This window comes from Onthophagus taurus, chromosome 6 (genome assembly GCF_036711975.1).
Source record: "Onthophagus taurus isolate NC chromosome 6, IU_Otau_3.0, whole genome shotgun sequence".
NCBI classification, from domain to species: domain Eukaryota; kingdom Metazoa; phylum Arthropoda; class Insecta; order Coleoptera; family Scarabaeidae; genus Onthophagus; species Onthophagus taurus.
The window spans coordinates 22,340,008-22,361,978 of record NC_091971.1 but is presented as its reverse complement, the minus strand read 5'-3'; the positions used below and the strand labels follow the sequence as shown (position 1 = coordinate 22,361,978).

At 33.5% G+C, this 21,971-nt stretch overlaps 1 protein-coding gene across 1 annotated transcript in view; it reads left to right on the top strand.

Moving 5' to 3' along the window:
* LOC111416237 (ubiquitin-protein ligase E3C) overlaps positions 1 to 21,971 on the top strand; it is a 31,027-nt gene that overhangs the window by 7,042 nt on the left and 2,014 nt on the right. Inside the window, exons 6-9 of the mRNA XM_023048206.2 lie at positions 1,196 to 1,490; positions 1,639 to 1,936; positions 1,991 to 2,192; positions 2,261 to 2,491. Of these exons, the coding sequence (XP_022903974.1) occupies positions 1,196 to 1,490; positions 1,639 to 1,936; positions 1,991 to 2,192; positions 2,261 to 2,491 (1,026 nt within the window). The remainder of the gene's footprint in view (positions 1 to 1,195; positions 1,491 to 1,638; positions 1,937 to 1,990; positions 2,193 to 2,260; positions 2,492 to 21,971) is intronic.

Sequence of the window (21,971 nt, the reverse complement as noted above, 5' to 3'; positions counted from 1 at the left end):
AATGAGCTTGCAATTCTTTACTGCTTCCATCAGTAATTTGATTTTAATTCAATTTGTTATTGGAGGTAATTCTCTAAAGCTTTTCAGTTACTTACATCATCTTGAAAATTCTTCAAATCAAAAAACAATGCCAGTATCAGTAGCATCGAGGATCATCCCATAAGTGGAACACTAAAGATTGGCGTAATTCCCGCCAGAATTTCAAGAGGAGTCTCAGAAAAATGGCGGAGCTGAATATTAGTTGTGAATATATGCACAGAATCGTTAAACATCGTTTGGGGCTTCGTTGGATTAAGATGCTAAAGACTCATACTTTGACGGAACAGATGAAGGCCACTCACCTTCAGAGATGTTGCGATCTTCTGAAAAGCTTCTTACGGCGGAGGCATGATTGAGTAAAGATTTAATCGTCAAAACGACAGAATTCTCGCGCGAATTATTCAGATCATGGTTTGAGTTGGAGTGACTTCAACCGTGAAGACACCGCTGATTTTTGTAGATCAGGGGGTGAAGATCAACTCCTAGAACTACCTTGGTGAGATTATGATGAAGCAAGTCCTTCTTTGGAGCCAGCCTCACTTCAAAGGACGCCCCTGGATATTCTGCACACAAGGCTACGGTGGTTCAGTAGTGATGTTGGACCAATTTTTCAGCCATAACTATTGTTCCTCTTGAGCATTTCAGGTGTTATTCTGTCTGCCCTTAGCGATTAGGCGTTTTTCTTTTTTAAGTGCTTCCTTCACTTCCTCTTCCATTATAGGTTCCTCTGTCTCTTAGTGTTTCTCCGTTTTCCTGAAAGTGTCTGCATAATGTTCTCTCCAAGCTTCTAGGATTCCTTGTGTTGTTGTTTCCAATCTTTTTATTTTATTTTTGGTATTTATGGCAAGCAACCTCGGCTTAATTAGTCAAAACATTTACAACTTCATCTGATATGTATTTCTGAGAAGCTGTAATATTACGATGTATGTACTAAGTTTTTGGCGAACGTTAAAAATTACTCGTCTGATTTGACCCCCTTCATGGTGGCTGCGTTCCCCAAGCGTCTGTGAGCCTATGTAAAATTTATGCTAAATTTCATGTCTCTGCGTTTCCGATCTGTTTTTTCAAAACAAGTACTATGTTTCCAGACTTTTGTGGCACCATGTATTAATTAAGTTCAATTAAGTTCCTTTCTATAATTATTTTTTAATTATAGGTCAAAGTAAAAAAAGTATAAACGTTTTATCAAATATGAGTGTTAATTTGTGTAAAAATTATGGTCCTCTTCAAGATTTGACGGAAGATAGTGATTTAGATGAACCTATGGATTGTACAAGGGATCATATTGTATTGGAAGACTTCTTAGTCTTATTCAACAACCCAGTACGTGCTAAGAAAATACTTTGTTACTTTATGGAACATACTGATGATGAAGAATTATTAATATCACTCTCAAATATCTGTCATAACTTATTAATGGTTTATTCTGAAAATTCAATCAGGAAATTTATGTAAATATAACATTTAATACATGCAGTAAATTCCGGTTATGTCATTAACTAATAATTAAGTAATAAAAAAATTTTCGGATTTTGACTGTATTACAATAAATTTTAAGTCAACAAAAGAATGGGATAAGTCCAATTAATTTATTTACAGGATTCTTTATATGTTGGCCTTAAGAGGAGTATTTTTAGAAAAATTATGGAGTGCAATTAACGTTCGAACTTCAGCGATAAAAAATCGAGGGATGTTAAGCTCTTGGAATGAAACTTATATGCTTACTTCTGTTTTCTGTAGCATGTTTACTTTTTACACTCAAACATTAACCGATTCCGAATCTACAGATACAAGTAGTACATTTTCACTGGAAGAACTTAGTTTAATGTCAGATGTCTTGAAAAGTTTTGCTTTAAATCTTATTGAAATTGCATTTCCGATGTGTCGTTACAATATGGTAAGAAAAAATTACTTTTATTAAAAAAAAATTATAATTTTAGTTATTAAATAGATTACTTCAACGCCGGAAATGGTTCAATTATATCACAATTGTGTCCGAGCAGTAAAAATGTTGAACACTTTAGATTTGAGAAAAAAGTTTTGTGCAACTGATTTTTGGACGAAAAAGAAAATACATGTCCAACCTGATTTGTTGAGAAAAAATTATTTAGAAAAAGAACTTATTCCTTTTCATGGGTTAGTGTTAACCGCAGGTAGATATACTTTTGTACTTTATTTTTTGGCAAATTTTAACTTTTTTACGTCGTATTTTTTTACATAGAAGATTATCTTCCACCGTTATCAACGATCGAATTAAGATCTTTGGCGGTAATTAAAGAGCTACCGTTTCTCTTAGATTTCAACACGAGGGTCATTTTACTAAGGGATTTATGTTTTTATAGTACGGGAGGACATGATCGTTTTGTTCAAGAATTTCATGCGGATAACGTCGTTGTCATTCGAAGAAGTCATATTTATGAGGATGCTTTTGAGAAAATTTCACAAAAGAATGGTAGGTACAAGTAGTATTAAAGACCGCATTTATGATGTTATGTTTAAATTTAATTTTAAAATAACCAGGGGGTTTTATAAATAGTAAATGCATAACAACTTTCTTCATAGCATGGTTTTGAACAATGAACAATTTTTGGCTAAAACTTTTAACTTCCGTTTATTTAAAAAAAATATAAATCGGTACCAGTTTCGAAGTTACAACTTAATTCTCAAAATTAAGTATAACATTAAATATATAAAAATACACAGAATCACTTACTGTCAAAAAACGAAGCTAACAGACCAATTCGAAATATTGAAATTTTAAAAAAGACGTGTGATACATTTTATTAATAAAATATGTGATTAAAATTTTTGAAATATAGTTGTAAAATGAAAAACGTAAAATTATATAAGTCGTCAAGATGGACGTACAGTTACAACGTGGTGTAATATAAAAAAATTAATTAGAAATAATTTAAAACATAAACGAAAAAGAAATAGAAAAATTTATTTAAAATAAATAAACGCAACTTAGAAGTTTAAAATCAACAATTTTGGATAACAATCTAAATTTCAATGTTAAGCAATGGCTTAACCAAACAAAGTTATTTGACATTGAGACATTGAAGAGATCAATTTTTAAAGAATAGGATCTCTTATGTTCCATTCATCACTAATTCTCACTTTTAAGTCATTTAAATTAACGGGGAACTGTATACAGGTGTCTCAAATGTCTGGAATATATGTATAATATATTCTGTAATAATACCTGTGTATAGCCCATAACTTTGCAATTTGTGGTTTTAAAGAAAAATGTTTCAAACAAAAGTTTCTTTATTAATTGTGGCGCATTTTGTGGCGATATTTGTTTGTTTACATGGTTTTTTTTTTCGTTGCTATGGCAACCAACATTGTTATTTTAAATGGGATGCATATGTTTTTTTGTTTTGTATATTTTAATAAAAGATAAATCCCTCTACGCTTTTTGAAATCGAAAAAAAAAGCGTTCTCTGAAAATATTAAATCAGCTAATTACAATCAAAGTAGGCGTCGAAATAACAGATTTAAGTGCCATTTAATGCATGCATGAAAAACATATGCATTCCATTTAAAATAAGAATGTTGGTGGCCATAGCAACGAAACGAAAAACACAAATGGGTAAGTTATTGGCTATTCCAACACCCTGTATAACAAACGCATAGCTTTCTAGCGCTTTCTAATATAATTTAGAGGAGACTTCCAATCCTCTAAATTTTGTGTAACTTCACATTTACCCTTTCGAAGTTAAAGATTAAAAATCATCTTTTAATAACATAGAATATCTTGAGTCTCTCAACGAATTTTATCCCATTAGTCCACAAAAATCTGATTTTCAGTACTCATGCATTCAATATGTACCTCTTGTGTACTCTTTTCGTAACATACCTGATCATGTGATATCATATCATGATAGTCGTTCTGTCCTCTTTTTTTATTCCTACGGTTTTGTTTAATATTTAATAGATTCTTTTCATTTGATCTTTTTTTTTGCTTTTTTCCGAAATACACTATTTATTTTTAATAATCTCTTTTTCTTAGTTCCTAAATTAACGGGACGTCACCTCACATATAGATTGATTAGGAGGTTTGTGCTCGGGATAGATGCCAAAGTTGTTCAACAATGGTCTGTGTTGCTCAACTATTTCAGCCAGCATTGTGAATTAGGTTATGCTCACACTTCTTTTGCTGTCGGGTGATTTATCTCTTGCAACTCGCACAAGTCTGTTTGTTACCATTATGTTGATGTGTTTGTTCCATTGTTGTTTTCTGTTTAGTACCTATTCGTTAATATTTTCCATTTTACATATCTTCAGTGTCTTATAACATTTTCACCGAAATTCTCCTAAGAATTTTTTTCTCAGTTGTTGTGATCATCTTCATTTTCTGCAAAGAGCACCGCATCGTCTGCATAATATATTATTCGAATTTCCCCATAGACCATTCTACGTATATCCTCTAACACGTCGTACTTGTTTTATTACTTGTTGTTGGCTTAAAGAATCACACTGTCGGATGCCACTGTTTATTGAGATTTGTTAATTTACCGTTGACTCTTGCTTGTATGTTACAATTCGCATATACAGAATGGTCCATTTAATGTGAGACGAACGATTATCTCTAATACGGTTCATTTTACATAAAAATGAACCAAATGAAAGTTGTTCTGTGCGAAGAGGGAAACCATATGACGAAAACATTTTGAGACCTTGACCTTATTTTCAAGGTTATATACCACGGGATTCTTTGGGTTAAAAGATTCAGATTGAGTCCAAAAAGTATAGGGAAAAAGTGTCTCGTTAGGCAGTTATTGATGGCCAAAGGTCCTGAAAAAAATCATGTTTTTTGCTATGTCTGGAAAATATCTCAACAAACTTTAATGAGATTCACGGTGTATTTATTTATCAGTAGAAGACATGTTTGATATAACATTCATGTCTATCGGCAATGGGTAAGTGGTAAGTTCTTCACCATCACCGCTTAACAATAATTAGCAGAACTCACCACTGATCATTTGTCGACATTTTCGATCTGTTGGTAATTTTTCCTCTGATTCGTATTTAACTCTCAAAAAAATGTTTTCTCTTTCTGATCCTAGTAGGCGCTGATACAATTGCATTCAAAATGTCATAAAAATTAATCAAAATCTCTTGACGTTAGTTTAACACCTAATAAGAATGTTTTTTTCCTAGATGCCTAGAGGTTTTGCATAAACCTTTGATTTCAATTTTGCCAATAAAGAAAATCTAAATGTGTCAGATCAGGAGACTTGGTAGGCGAATAGGCGGATTTATTGTACTCGATACTCTTCACAATTACTTGAAGCAGAATGAATACTGCATCAGTGTTTGATCTTCCAATTCGGAATCCTTATTGTTTGTCAGCAAGCGAAGTGGGTCTGTGATCTTCTAGGGTTTTTAGTATTCTATAACTTAAATAGGCTTTTCGTTTTTCCTCACATTTATCTTCTATCTCTTGTCAAAACCACGGCGTTCAACTGTTACCTCTGTTGTTTTTTACTGTGATAGTTCATTTCCCTAGTTGCTCCGTTGCTTCGTTTTCTATGTTTGTTTCTATTTTCTGACAGTTTATATTTATGTCTTCTTCTCTATTAACCGGGTTTAATTCGATTTTCACCCTTAATTTATATCTATATGTATAGTCCCTTAATTGACTCATCCTAAATTATTTTACATTTAGTTTTTTCTATGTATTAATTTCATTTTCAACATTTGCCAAATTTAATGTTCTAACATCGGTTATTTGTGTTGGGTGTATGTTATTATGTTTCTGTTGGTGACTACAAAATCTATCAATTTGCATCAGTTCTTCATTGCTATTAAAATGTTCTACGTTGAAACGTTGTTTTATTCCTAGGACTACTTCATTGCGAATACATGCGTTGAAGTCGCCTAAATTCAAAGAATGATTCTCTTTCATGCCTTGGTTTTCAATCTTCAGGGCAGTAAATAGGAACAATGTTCAACTTCCGATCTATTGTCATTGTTAATTATACTATTCTTTTCGAGACGTAATGGCAGCCTTCTTTTCATTCATGTATGCCATTTTTTTTATCCTTTAGTTCTTCTATAAGTTCTTGGTCTTTATTATTGAATGATGTAATATTCTAGGTGCCAAGCCTTAAAAGTTAATTTTTAAATCTCCTAATAATTTTCCGTGCGAGTAGTATAGCTTAAGGGGGTTCTGGGACCGAAAACGCTCGATGGCATAGCCGATGGCCATTGGGGGTTACCACTCTTCGGAAGGGTAGTTCTTGTAAGTACATTGATGAGAACCCCAAGACATATGTTTTGCATTAAAGTCTTCTCCATGTATAAATTTGTTGTCAAAATGTAGTAGAATATTCTGATAATCTTCTCTTTTCAGATTATGTCTCGGTGGTATGTACGTTGCTGCTACAGATATTAAGCCATTAGCAGTTTGAATTTTTACCACTGTAGTTTGATGTTGTTCAGTACTAATTGTATTGTTCTGTTATTATTTTTGTGCTATTGAATTCTTTATATGTTGTGGTGCTAATAAAGCAATCTACCTCGATGCGCATTGCTAGGGTGAATTGTGTGATAAATATTGTAATGGTTTATGTTTATATACGATTCTCGTTTAAAGTGAGTTCCGGAGATAAGACACATATCAAAATTGTTTTCTTTAAGTATTATTGGTAGTGTATTTTGATGCTGTCGAAGACCATTGGAATTCCACAGCATTATTTTTAGACGTTCCTTTTAATTGATTTAAATTAGGAACAATTTTTATTTGTTTTCCAAAAATTATTTTTTAGTAAAACATAATACATTAAATAATTTATTATGCTATTTTCGATAATTTAATCGAATATTTAGCTGGTTTCTATTACAATAAACCTATTTAAAAATCCCGTAGTGACAAATTCTAAATTACTCCTTCTCTACCTGCTTTGTCCGTCGTGATTACTCCGGCACCTTAGCCTCGCGCAGGGTTTCAAAGTAAACCAACCCGACCTTCCCCGACTTCGAGCTAGCCATCCTTCTTTAATTTTCATTTAAAAAGATCACGAGTATACTTCGCTGAATAATTTTCTCCACAGTTGAAACATTTAGCCGTGATTTCCTTGACTTTAGTGCATACCCTGGTGCTGGTTCAGTGTTCACCAGCGCATTTAACACATTTCGGATTTTTGTGGCAGTAAGCTTTGGTGTGGCTCCAACCTTGACACCCTTTGCACTGGAGCATTCGTTTTAGCTTTCTGTACTCTTCGATTTTGACATGCATTCCTAATATGTTTGTTATTTCATGGATTCTTTTTACATCTTCTGACGGTGCAAAATCTAAGATGTATAAAGGAAGAGGCTCTTTTGTTTTGTATTTTAACATCTGGGTTACTTTACAAATGTTACAATTGCGCTCCAATAGTTCATCTTTGACATCATTAACATCACAGCTTTTATGCATCTTTTTAGCTACCACTTTCAGAGTAAAATCAACCTGACGGGCTAGAATTTTTCCTTAGCTGATACGCCCGAATCTTTCCTGTTACCGTCTCACATGTGCTGCATAACGCACATCCTTTGTACGCAGTGCACACGGAGTTCACGCGAAAAACTGTCTTCAAGGACGTGAAAGTAGGACAGAGCTGAGTTTGATTCCTCAAACCCCTGACTTATTTGTCAGGAAAGAAACAGTGGGCATTTCTCAGATTTTATTGACGGTATTACCGGCAATATAAATCTGAACTTACTGAATCACTTACAACTATGTACAGTGACTCACATAAATGATCGGACACTAAGCTATAGCATAAAAATAAGCAAATATTAAATAAATCAACAAGAACGAAAGATGTTTATTAGAGAGAATATGTAGAAAATATACTTATTAATAATAAAACAGCGAAAAGGTTTTATTTATATTATGCCTTACGACACCAAATAAACAAAACAAAAAAATAACACAAATTACGAGACGCAGAAGTCATCGGACAGAACTTCATCAAATTATTTAATCGAATTTTAATATTTTGTGGGATTTCCCTTGGCCGATAAAACAGCTGTCAATCTGTTTGGAATCGAGTTGACCAAATTTTGGGTAATTGTGGAGGATATATTTGCCCATTCTTCTTTCAACTTTTTAATGAGCTCTGGTTTGGGGTATTATGGTTCGCGTCGGGTTATATGGGTTTAGATCAGGTGATTGTGAAGGTGTTTCGATTACTTTTGGGCAGTTGTAAAGTAACCATAGCCTTACAATATGGGCCTTATGTTTCGGATCGTTATCCTGATAAAATTGGAAGTTGTTTAGAAGTTCATCTGTTCATTAAATTTCCACCAAACCATTATTCGTCCATCACTTCCAAATATATTGAACTTACTTTCATCTACAAAAATTACCTTGTTCCAATAATCAATAGACTTCTCAATCATGTTTTTTGCAAGATTTCTGTCGTTTATAAAGAATTTTTTTCGAGCACTTCTACCATTATACCCTGCACTTCTAATAACGCGGCGATTACTTTCTAAATTAGCCGCAATCTTAGGGGCACTCAAGCGAGGATTCTTTTTAATTTCTCGCACAATTATTCGTTTTTCCGCTTCATTTAAAATACTTGATGCGCCACTTCTTGGTTTATTTGTTACCCTACCTTCATCTTTGAAGCGCTTTATAATGTCATGTACTGTTGATCGACTAATCTTCACAATTTTAGAAACTTCTCGAACCGATTTTCTTTCTTCATGATGGGCAATAACCAATTTTCTTATTTGAATGGTCGTTTCTGTTCTTTTCGGTGCCATTGTTCCAAAGATACAAATAATATTGTTGTCTTCACACAAACTTTGTATTTGTCATTAACAACAATCAAATTTATAATTAGTGGTGTCATCTGTGTATATGTAGCTGATTAACTTAGAGTAGCAAATCGAGTGTCCGATGATTTATGTGTGTATACTTCCACAGTCTATCCGACTTTATTTTATTTATTTTCAAAATGTATGTAACTTTACAGAAAATTTTACTAAATTATTCAAGGAAATGTCTCTAAGAATATACTAAATACACTAATCATCAATTGTGAAGATAAATATATATTTCATGTATAATACATAAGTGTCCGATCACTTATGTGAGTCACTGTAGGTACAATTATGTGTCATTTTATTATCTTCATAATAAATGAGGTACATAACAACACTGCCTGCACTCCAGCTTTGTATTTATTCCAATATAAAATAATTTTAAATTATAAATCGCGACGGTAAATATGAAAGCTATTACAGTACTCAAACGGGTGCTGTAATGAGACTCCTTACAGCATCCGATGCTGTAATGAGATTTTAGCAACATTTTATGGAACCAGTTCAAGTTGGTGACATTGGATCATTAATTTTTCTAGTTGTCAATGTGACAATTTGAACCAGGCCTTAAATTTAGCGTACTGTTGTTCGTACCTTTCGTGAGACTTCTCTGGAAGTAGTGTTTTAACAGAACTGAGCAATTTCTCTTATTTCGGGAGATGTACATGAAACATTTTGTTTCAGGTGAATACATTTTGTGTTTTGACAATTTCTAATTGTCAATTCAAATTTTTATTTTAAAGTGTTCCGGTGTTACCAACTGCTACATACCTATTTCCCTACATTGCCAAAATTTATTTTATTTTTGTGAAAAAAAAAGGATGAAAACGCGAATTAAAAAAATAGCATAAAAACACGTTTCATAAGATTTAAAGCATTCATTCTTTAAAAATAAGATATAATAAAACAATAATGTGTTTTAAACTTCAGTTTCTCGCGTTTATTTTAAATTTCCTCGGTACCGGTTTCGACACTATATTAGGTCATCATCAGCCGACTCTACAAAACAATTGAATTACAAAAAATCCTGTATGAATGAGAACAATTAAAACTATAAATAAAATAATATAAAATCTTATAAAATATAATTTTTTACAAATTTACTGTCAAGAATAAAACTAATTTGAAATTGGAAACATCTGTTTGGTCATTAGAGATAAAATTTCATACGTAACTAACAATTTAAAATGAGACATGAAACAAAATCAAGGACTCAATACAATAATACAAGTTATGGAATGCGTTTTTTAAAAAACTGGTTTGAGAAGAAAAGAAAATTAAACTCAACAATTCGCCGTTTCAAAAATCATTTAAATAGAGGTGTAAAATTAAGATCTATTTGATCGTTAAGGAGGGTGTATTTCTTTTTCTTTTTATATTTATTAATTTCATAAGCCTCTAAAAGGTCTAATTTAAAACCTTTGCTGCATTTGTGTAGAAGTTTAACGTTACTATATTCTATATTGTGACCTGTTTCGTTTCTGTGTTTATAAATGTTAGAATTACTTTTATTTTTTGTTCTGTTATTCTACATTCCAACTTTCGGCCTGTTTGTCCTATGTAAATGTTATCACAATTAAAACAATTAATCAAATAAACACCACTTTCATTATTTATGTTATAACTGTTGAGATGGTAATTAGATAGTAATTTATTTAGAGTAGTGTGATTGGAAAATGCTAGATTAATGTTATACTTCAAAAATAGGGAGTTAAAGGGTATAGGTTTATGAATATTGGAATTTTGAATCTTAGAAAACAAAGGATCTTGTTTTAATTTAACTTTATGTATTATTTTATTAATTATATTTGTAGGAAATTTGTTATTTTTCGCCAATTCAAAAATGTAATTAAGTTCAGAAATCTTATTTTCTTGTGAAAGAGGATAATTAAAAATTCTTTCAATGAAAAATCGGAAGCTAGACAATTTTTGTGATATGGGATGATTCGAGTCATATGGGATTATTGTGGCTATAGAAGAATTTTTCCTATAAATGTTAAAATTAATCTTATTTTCTATATTATTAAGTGTTAGATCTAAAAAATTTAAAACGTGATTATTTTCTATTTCGATGGTAAACTGTAATTTATTATGTAGTTGGTTTATTTTTATTTTATTTATGAAATTCGTCCAAGGTGCTAAGATTTCCTTCCCATATGCAAAAAATATCATCCACATATCTTATCCATTTAATTATATGTTTTCTGAAAGGATTCTGTTTTGTCATAATATAATTATTTTCATAATAGTCCAAGAATATATCTGCCAGAATGCCGGATAATGGCATACCCATGGGTAAACCGTCAGAAACTTTATAAATTTTGTCATTGAAATTACAATAATTTTGGGTAACAATGTGTTTCAGGATTTTATTGAAGTCATTAATGTTTGTGTCGTCATCAAAATGATTTTTGAACATTTTATTAGTGAGATCCAAGACGAAATCAATTGGAATATTTGAGTAAAGGTTTACTACATCAAACGAGATTAGCACTCTATTATTAAGTTCCTTATTACTTTCTTTATAATACAAGAGATCAATGGTTGGGAAGAACTTATTCAGGTAGTGCAGGAGGCAACACTGAAAAGGGAGTGTGTACGTAGGGGCGGCAGAGTAGGGAGGAACGATTGGTATGATGGCGAGTGCAGGAAGGCGAAAAGGGAGGCGAGAAGGAGGTTGAGGCAGTGGAGACGGGGGAAGATAGGGGTGGATAGATATAGGGAGGCCAGGAGAGGATACAGAGAGTTATGCAGTAGAAAGAAAACAGAACTGAGGGAGAAGGAGGCGGCAGAGATTAGAAGGATAACAAGGGAAGGGGAGGTCTGGAGGTATCTGAAAAAGAGAAAGAAGGGTAGGGAGAGGATAACCAGCGAAATACACATGACAGATTGGAAGAGTTACTTTATGGGATTATTGCGAGGGGTTGAAACGAGGCTAACGGGTTTGGGAGGCTATGAGGGAGATGGGGGATAGGAGATAGCAGAAGAGGAGATGGAAGCAGTGCTTAGGGGATTGAAGAAGGGAAAGGCGCCAGGGGAAGATGGGATCCAGAACGAGGCATGGTTGAAAGCATCAAGGGTGGTGAGAGTGAAGTTGTTGGAGGGGATGAATAGCGTATGGAGAGGGGGTGGGTTTCCGGAGGGATGGAAAGTGGGGGTAATTTGCCCAGTATATAAAAAGGGTAATAAGGAAAGGGTAGAGAGCTACAGAGGAATTAACCTACTAGACTCGGCATACAAGGTATACACGAAGATACTGCTGGGAAGACTGGAGGAGGAGATGGAGTTGGGGGGAATTTTGCCGGATGGGCAGGCAGGCTTTCGGAAGGGAAGGGGAGCAATCGACAACGTGTACGTGTTGAAGCATCTGGCAGATAAAGAACTGGATAAGAAGGGAGGGAAATTGTACGCCCTATTTATAGATTTGAAGGCGGCTTTTGATAAGGTGGATAGGGGAAAGTTGTGGGAGGAGATGGGGAGGAGGGGGATCACGAAACACCTAATTGCGAGAGTGAAGGAAATATACCTGGAGACTATGGCTAGGATAAAAGTGGGAGATAAGCTGAGCGACGTGTTCTGGACGACGAAGGAACTGAGGCAGGGATGTCCGCTGAGCCCAAGTCTGTTTGCACTGTATACGGCGGACCTGGAGGATAGATTGGGGAAGGGGCAAATGGGACGGTTGGTGGTGGGAGGAAGAAAGGTGCATATGTTAGCATACGCGGATGACATCGTGGTCACGGCGAGAGAAGCGGCGGAGATGAAAGATATGATAAAGACATTGGAAAGATATTTTAGGGGGAAGGGGCTGGAAGTGAATGTGGGGAAGACAAGGATGATGAAGTTTTGTAAGGGTGGGAGAAAAAGAACAGAAAACTGGAGATGGGAGGGAAAAGAGATCGAGGAGGTTAGGGAGTATACTTACTTGGGGTATGTGTTCAGGGAGGACAACAGGGAGGGGTCGCATGTGATAGCTATGGCAAAAAAGGCGAATAAGGTGATGGGACAAGTATGGGGTCGGCGGAAGAGAGTCTTTGGAAGGAATGTGGCAGCGAGGAAGATTATGTTTCAGAGATATGGGGATGGAGAGAGCAGGCAATGCTGGAGGACGTGCAAGCTAGATACTGGAGATGGGTGCTTGGGATGGCGAGAGAAACACCGGGGTATATAGTGAGGGAAGAGGTAAAGGTGGATAAGGTCAGAGTGGAGGCGGGCAGGAGAGCAGTGAAATATGAAGAAAGAATAGAAGGGAGGCCAAACTGCGGGATCTTGGGGGAGTGTTGGAGGGAAATTAGAGAGGGAAAGATCAGATATGGGAAAGGAGACAGAAACAACTATTACAGACGAGCGGGCTACTCGGTAACTGAGATAAATAGTAGACGAAGGGTGGGTAGGGAGATGTGGAGGGAGTTGAGAGATAGGGATCGAGATGTGCAGAGACAGGAAAGAAGGACACAAATAAAAGAGGGGAGGTATAACGAAAGGTACAGGGACATAATAACGGAGGGACTGCCTAGATACTTGTTATTGGAAGGAGATGAGGAAGGGAAGAAGTTGGTGGCTAGGTTGCGTTGTGGAAACGAGGAGAGAGCGAACAGATACTGGATGGCCGATGAGGAGAGGTGGTGTAGGCTATGCAGGGAGGAATGGGAAACGTTGGAACATATGTTGAATGGGTGCAGTGAGTTGAGGGAGGAGGAGTTGGACCGAGGGCAGATCTTAGGAGAGGGGGGAGAGGGGAAACGATGGATGAGAATGGTTGTGGGGGTAAGGAGACAAAGGGAAGGATGAGGGGATGATTGGGCCGAGGAGCCGAGGGTATGGAAATGGAGGAAGAGGGTAGAGGGTGAAAATAATATACTAATAATGTATACAGGGTGAATCAGAAAGAATGGGAAATCCGAATACCGGAGATACTAGACACCAAAATATGATGATTTAACGTAACATCTCTTATACAAATGTCAGTGGTTTTCGAGGCATAGGGTGTTGAAAGTTAAATTTTTTTTTCGAAATTTCTTGATAATTTTGAAAGTTTTTGTACTATTAACATAAAAGGTGGTAGTTTTATGTTTTCGAGCATGAGAAATACGAATTTGAAACTTGTTTTGTTATTGCTCGTAGAGGGCGCTAGATACACGCTGCTCGTTTGATAAATCAAACCATAAGTTTTTTGGCTCGACAGCTACGACCAATAAGAGCTGCAAATCACAAAGAGCATTCAATTTTACATAAAAAAGGTACTCTTATTGAAATTGTCTAAGTCTATCGGTTTTCAATAATTCGAAAACCGATAGACTATACTTTTAAATGTTTAAATGTATTTTTTCTTGTAAAATATTTATTTTTTAACATAAGCAATTATTTTTCCGCTTATGTTTCGACAATTGCTTGTTAATTGTCAACATTGATCTAATTTCCGTGTGCAATAATCATTTTTACCAACAATAAAGTTATTACCAATTTGAAAATGCCACGACATAATGAGTTGTTTAATAGTGAGAAATCCAGATTTAAGTCCACTGGATTTTTGACAATGGTCACAATATTCTATTGTTATCAATTAATTGTTATTGTTATCGATTATTATCGTTACTAATTGCTACAGTTACTGTGTGTTATTGATTTTAAATGTTAACCTTAAAATTACTTTAAAACAATTAAAAGCAGATAACTTGGAAACCGGTAGACTTAGACAATGTAAGCAAGAGTACCTTTTTTGTGCAGAATTGAAAACTCCTTCAGATTTCTGGTTCTAATTCACCATACCTCAACTGACAAAATAGTCATGACTTGATATCTCATACGTACAGTGTATATCTAGCGCCCTCTACGAGTAATTACAAAACAAATATCAAATTCGTATTTCTCATGCTTGAAAACATCTAACTACCAAATTTTATGTTAATAGTACAAAAACCTTTAAAATTATCAAGAAATTTCGAAATAAAAATTTAACTTTCAACACCCTGTGTATTAAAAACCACCGACATTTGTATAAGACATATTAGGATAAATCGTCATATTTTGGTGTCTAGTGTCTCCGGTATTCGGATTTCCCATTCTTTCTGACTCACCCTGTATATTAGAATGTATTAAGGGGATAAAAATTGTAAATATTAAAAACAATAAAATGCTTATTAAATAACTTATACTCCCTTTATAAATTGCAATGAATTTAATATAGAATAATTTGGTTTAAAATTCATTTCTTTGAAAATTTTTAACATGAAATATGCTAGTTTATATGTAGGTGAGTTATTATAGGAAGTTATAGGTCGTATTGGTATATTTTGTTTATGAAGCTTAGGTAAAGCATACAGTTTTGGGTTCATATGTATAAACAAATTTGTATAAATAAATTTTACACTTCTATTTAAATGTTTAAATGATTTTTTTAACGGCGAATTGTTGAGTTTAATTTTCCTTTCTTCTCAAACCAGTTTTTTAAAAAACGCATTCCATAACTTGTATTATTGTATTGAGTCCTTGATTTTGTTTCATGTCTCGTGTCAAGTGTTATCTTTTCGTGAAAATAATTTTAAATTGTTAGTTACTTGTGAAATTTATCTCTAATGACCAAACAGATGTTTCCAATTTCAAATTAGTTTTATTCTTGACCGTAAGTTTGTAAAAAATTATATTATATTATTATTTTAATGATTCGGCTGATGATGACCTAATATAGTGTCGCAACCGGTACCGAGGAAATTTAAAATAAACGCGAGAAACTGAAGTTTAAAACACATTATTGTTTTATTATATCTTATTTTTATTAATTAATCTCGCAATATGGATTCTAATAATATCATTCTTTAAAGGCCTCGTGGCTTCGCCACTCGTTTTTAAACTTGAATTCGTGCATTTCAAGCGTGTTTTACGAAAGTAGTTTTTTAATATACTATTATAAATTTTTTAGCATCATCGCATACTGTTATATCTGTGTGGATAGTCGAAAGTAATATTACAGGTTTATTCCTTTTTGGCACATATAAAGCTACTTTTTCATGAAATCATCCAACTAATATTGAAAATTCTTCTTTGGTTTGACAGGGTGCTATTGTTATAGATCCATAAGATTAGCAAGTGGCAATGATGTAAAGAATATACAGTATGTCCCCGGATCGAGTTACAAACAGGAAAAAATTTTTAATACTGATTTTTCAAACTTATTTCAGCATAAATAATGCGTCGGATTATTTCAAACCACTAAATCGCACGAATTTTATACTCTAACTTAGAAGTTAACTAATTATTCCCATTTTTATGTAAAAATTTGACCTTTTTTCTAAACTAAAAATTTTTCAAAGTTCAAATTATGATATGTAACCATAGAAACCATAAAAGTTACAACTTATGTTAGTGAAAAATATACGGACAAATCAAATTAAAATATGATATTTGATTGAATTTTGATTTTTATAAATCACTAATTGTACTTTTATACTGGTTTATTATAAGTAAATCCGCTTTACATGTTTCGACTAATTAGTCATCTTCAGAAGTGTTGTCGTAATATAAGAACGGCGTTCAAAAAACTTCGCATAAAGTATAAATCGTAAATAAGGTCAGCACATCAAAAACGGTGATATTCAAAACAATTATTGTAAATATTAAATTTTAAAAAACTATAGAACTAACATGTTAAAATGTAAATGTAAAGTTTAAGAATTAAAATTAAGAACGACGTTACTTGAAAGTTACAAAAATAAAATTAAAATATGGCTAAATACAGTGGAACCTCGATTATCCGGTCTAATGACCGGTTGAGGGTTGCTGGATAATTGAAATGCACGGATAAATGAAAGGCATATAATAGTGTTTAAATCTTTATTATGAAAATAACAGGAACTATAGAGTACATATATACAGACTATATAAATTGAACAACATGTTTCAAATTTATTTATTGGTTAAAGAAATCAGTTATTTGGAGCTGTTTCTTCTTATTGTAAAGTTTTAAACATATGCTGGAACAAATTTTCCGCAAGTTCAAAACATCTATGTGATCTGTATCATTTTGTTGATCTAAAAAACTTAATAGCCCGTCTACATGTGAGAGTGCAGCTTCTGGTGGAACTTTTTTTTCAGGTTAGAAACATTTTCGTCTTCATCCTCCTCATCGGTGGCATCCGTTGCTGTAGGTTTCGAAATTGTTGCAATCTGTGTGTCATTTAAAACTTCATAACCCGGTTCGTTTTTATCGCAGTGTAACCATTCCTCAATGTCGGTTATGTCTACAAATTCAAATTCTACAACATTTTGTATACCATTCAAGAGTTGCCTAGACGTCACTACAGTAGATTCTTCATTTTTGGAAGAACTGAAATTTTCTGTAAGTTGTGGCCAAACTTTGAACCAAGATTTTTGTATTGTTACATTTGGAACATCACCCCAACTCTCTGCTGCCGCATATATGGCATCTTTGATGTTCCATTTCTTCCAAAATTCTTTCAGTGAGCAATCTGCCGCAACATTATTTTTCTAAACCGTCGAACCTTGCAAGCCTCTATTACCCCTTGATCCATCGGCTGTAATAAAGCCGTAACATTTGGAGGCGAACACTGCACAAAAATTTGACCATTAGCCGTTTGTAATGTACGTTCTTCTGGATGTGAGAGAGCATTATCCAATAAGAGCATTGCTCTTTCGGGTAAGTGTTATGATTTCAAATGTTTCTTAACTGAAGGAGCAAATTCTTCAAAAAACCAAGTTTTAAAAATGTCTTGATTCATCCAAGCCTTTGTTTGATATTTATAACAAACAGGAAAATGTTTCATTTCGGTTCCCTTGAATGATCTTGGATTTTTTGATTTACCTATGCACAACAGTGGTAATTTATGGCTTCCACTAGCATTGGCACAGGGCATTAATGTTATACGTTCCTTACTAGATTTGTGACCTGGAGCATTTTTTTCATTTTGCATCGCAAGCGTTTTAGACGGTAATGATTTCCAAAAGAGACCGGTCTCATCGGCGTTATACACTTGCTCCAATGTGAGCTCATATGTTTCGATTAAACGGTTAAATTCTATAAGATATGATTCTGCAGCGCTTTTATCGGAACTTAATTTTTCACCTTGAATATTAAGCTGCCGTATTCCATGACGTAATTTGAATCGGTGTAACCATCCCTGTCATGCTTGAAAAGATTTTTGAATGTTCATCTTTTGATGAAACCATTGTGCTTTCTCTAATAACAGTGGTCCTCTAACTGGATGGCCTTCTGTGCATTTTTGTTTGAACCAATTGTATACCGCATTGTCTAACTCTTCTAGTGTAGAGGGTTTTGTTGATTTACGATGTGCTGTTCCTTTTAGTGAATCGGTCCGCGAAGTGAATTTTAAGAGATTTTCTTTTTGTCGTACAATATCTCGAACAGTTTGCAATCCAATATTGTATTCTTTAGCTAACTTTGAAACAGTATCCCCTTTCTCGTGACGTTCAATCAACTTTAGCTTTGTTCCGACGGTTAGAACAATTTTCATTCTCTTTGCATCCATTTTTGGTAGTGTACTTTAGTTTAGCACAGAGCCTAAACTATACGAAAACATTTATGAGCATCTACATATTTCATACAAAAACAGTACTTCTTACCTTGTATAAATAAAACACGCACTATTATAGAAACGTTTTGAGACGTGTAATAAATTAATTAATAAAATTCACATGCATACGTATATAAGCGGAGCGAAAAACAACACGTGCATAAGCAATAACTAGTATGTAGTAGAACTGACGCGCCAACGAATCGGTTGCAAAACTGGTTTCGCACGATTAACCGGGTTCAAAACATTGAAATACACGGATATTTGAAATGAGGGCTTCGCACGGATTATCGAGAAAAACGGTTAATAGAGACACGGATTATCGAGGTTCCATTGTAATTGAATAAAATATTTTATCTACAACTATTGAATTATCTATTCGTTATACAATTGATTTTTGACGGGTAATGACACTCATTACCCATGACAGACAAAGTGTTGAATAATGAGGCCATTATTCCACACTTCTGACACTGCCTACTAATCAAAAAATAAAATATTAACAGAAATGACAGCTTTCTTATATTGAGGTTATGTCTGAAATGTCTATCAAGTTTATTTTTTTTTCGTTTTTTTGATTTTTTTTTCAAAATTAAATAGTTGTAGATAAAGTATAGTATTCAACTTGCGTATAATGGATGTTACCCACTCAGATTACAACACTCGCTCGCTTCGCTCGCTCGTGTTGCAACTTCTTCTTCGTGGGTAACAGCCGCCATTATACGCTTGTTGAATAATATACTATTGTCCACGACTACCTTGTAATATATACCTTATGAATGAGTTTTCTAAAACAAAATGGTAGTCATTTTTCACGGAGTGAATAATAGCGGTGAATAATAACCATTATCCACGGGTAGCCATCTTGACCAGACTAATAATAATTATTTGAAACGTTAAAAGTTCAAAAAACGTGAATTTAGTTCCATTTTTTAGGAGTTTTTAAATGTTTGACATTAAAAAAACCTAAACAAATTCCTTTTTTCGTATGATTTAAGCATAAATTAATTAATTTTCCTAAAGAAAACGACGTTTTATAAAACTGACATTTAATTTTGACAAATTGTTGTGAAGTTGGTTGCAGTTAGTAACATTGAATTTGTGTCACATTGACGTTTAACCTTTATTCAAAAATTTATTTAAAAAATAAATTTATGGAATCAATTTCAATAGTCGTGGACAAAGTATAGTATTCTACTCGTATATAATGAGCTATTATTCACTCAGGTTAATTATGCCACTCGCTACGCTCGTGTCATAAACTTAACCTTCGTGAATAATAGCCCTCATTATATGCTCATATAATAATATACTATTATCTGCAACTATTGAATTATCTATTCGTTATACATTTGATTTTTGACGGGTAATGACACGCATTACCCATGACTGACACTCAACACTTTGAATAATGAAGCCATTATTCCACAGTTCTGACACGGCCTACTAATCAAAAAATAAAATATTAACAGAAATGACAGCTTTCTTATATTGAGGTTATGTCTGAAATGTCTATCAAGTTTTTTTTTCCTTTTTTTGAATTTTTTTTTCAAAATTAAATAGTTGTAGATAAAGTATAGTATTCAACTTGCATATAATGAATGTTGCCCACTCAGATTACAACACTCGCTCGTATTGCAACTTCATCTTCGTGGGTAACAGCCGCCATTATACGCTTGTTGAATAATATACTATTATCTACAACTATTGAATTATCTATTCGTTATACATTTGATTTTTGACGGATAATGACACGCATTACCCATGACTGACAAAGTGTTGAATAATGAAGCCATTATTCCACAGTTCTGACACGGCCTACTAATCAAAAAATAAAATATTAACAGAAATGACAGCTTTCTTATATTGAGGTTATGTCTGAAATGTCTATCAAGTTTTTTTTTCCTTTTTTTGATTTTTTTTTCAAAATTAAGTAGTTGTAGATAAAGTATAATATTCAACTTCCGTATAATGGATGTTACCCACTCAGATTACAACACTCGCTCGTCTTGCAACTTCATCTTCGTGGGTAACAGCCGCCATTATACGCTTGTTGAATAATATACTATTATCTACAACTATTGAATTATCTATTCGTTATACATTTGATTTTTGACGGATAATGACACGCATTACCCATGACTGATAAAGTGTTGAATAATGAAGCCATTATTCCACAGTTCTGACACGGCCTACTAATCAAAAAATAAAATATTAACAGAAATGACAGCTTTCTTATATTGAGGTTATGTCTGAAATGTCTATCAAGTTTTTTTTTCCTTTTTTTGAATTTTTTTTTCAAAATTAAATAGTTGTAGATAAAGTATAGTATTCAACTTGCGTATAATGGATGTTATCCACTCAGATTACAACACGAGCGAGCGAATCTTCGTGGGTGACAGCCGCCATTATACGCTTGTTGAATAATATACTATTCTCTACAACTATTGAATTATCTATTCGTTATACATTTGATTTTTGACGGGTAATGACACGCATTACCCATGACTGACAAAGTGTTGAATAATGAAGCCATTATTCCACAGTTCTGACACGGCCTACTAATCAAAAAATAAAATATTAACAGAAATGACAGCTTTCTTATATTGAGGTTATGTCTGAAATGTCTATCAAGTTTTTTTTTCCTTTTTTTGATTTTTTTTTCAAAATTAAGTAGTTGTAGATAAAGTATAGTATTCAACTTCCGTATAATGGATGTTACCCACTCAGATTACAACACTCGCTCGTCTTGCAACTTCATCTTCGTGGGTAACAGCCGCCATTATACGCTTGTTGAATAATATACTATTATCTACAACTATTGAATTATCTATTCGTTATACATTTGATTTTTGACGGATAATGACACGCATTACCCATGACTGATAAAGTGTTGAATAATGAAGCCATTATTCCACAGTTCTGACACGGCCTACTAATCAAAAAATAAAATATTAACAGAAATGACAGCTTTCTTATATTGAGGTTATGTCTGAAATGTCTATCAAGTTTTTTTTCCTTTTTTTGAATTTTTTTTTCAAAATTAAATAGTTGTAGATAAAGTATAGTATTCAACTTGCGTATAATGGATGTTATCCACTCAGATTACAACACGAGCGAGCGAATCTTCGTGGGTGACAGCCGCCATTATACGCTTGTTGAATAATATACTATTCTCTACAACTATTGAATTATCTATTCGTTATACATTTGATTTTTGACGGGTAATGACACGCATTACCCATGACTGACAAAGTGTTGAATAATGAAGCCATTATTCCACAGTTCTGACACGGCCTACTAATCAAAAAATAAAATATCTCAGAAATGACAGCTTTCTTATATTGAGGTTATGTCTGAAATGTCTATCAAGTTTATTTTTTTCCTTTCTTTTGATTTTTTTTTCAAAATTAAATAGTTGTAGATAAAGTATAGTATTCAACTTGCGTATAATGGATGTTACCCACTCAGATTACAACACTCGCTCGTTTTGCAACTTCATCTTCGTGGGTAACAGCCGCCATTATACGCTTGTTGAATAATATACTATTAAATGTAAAT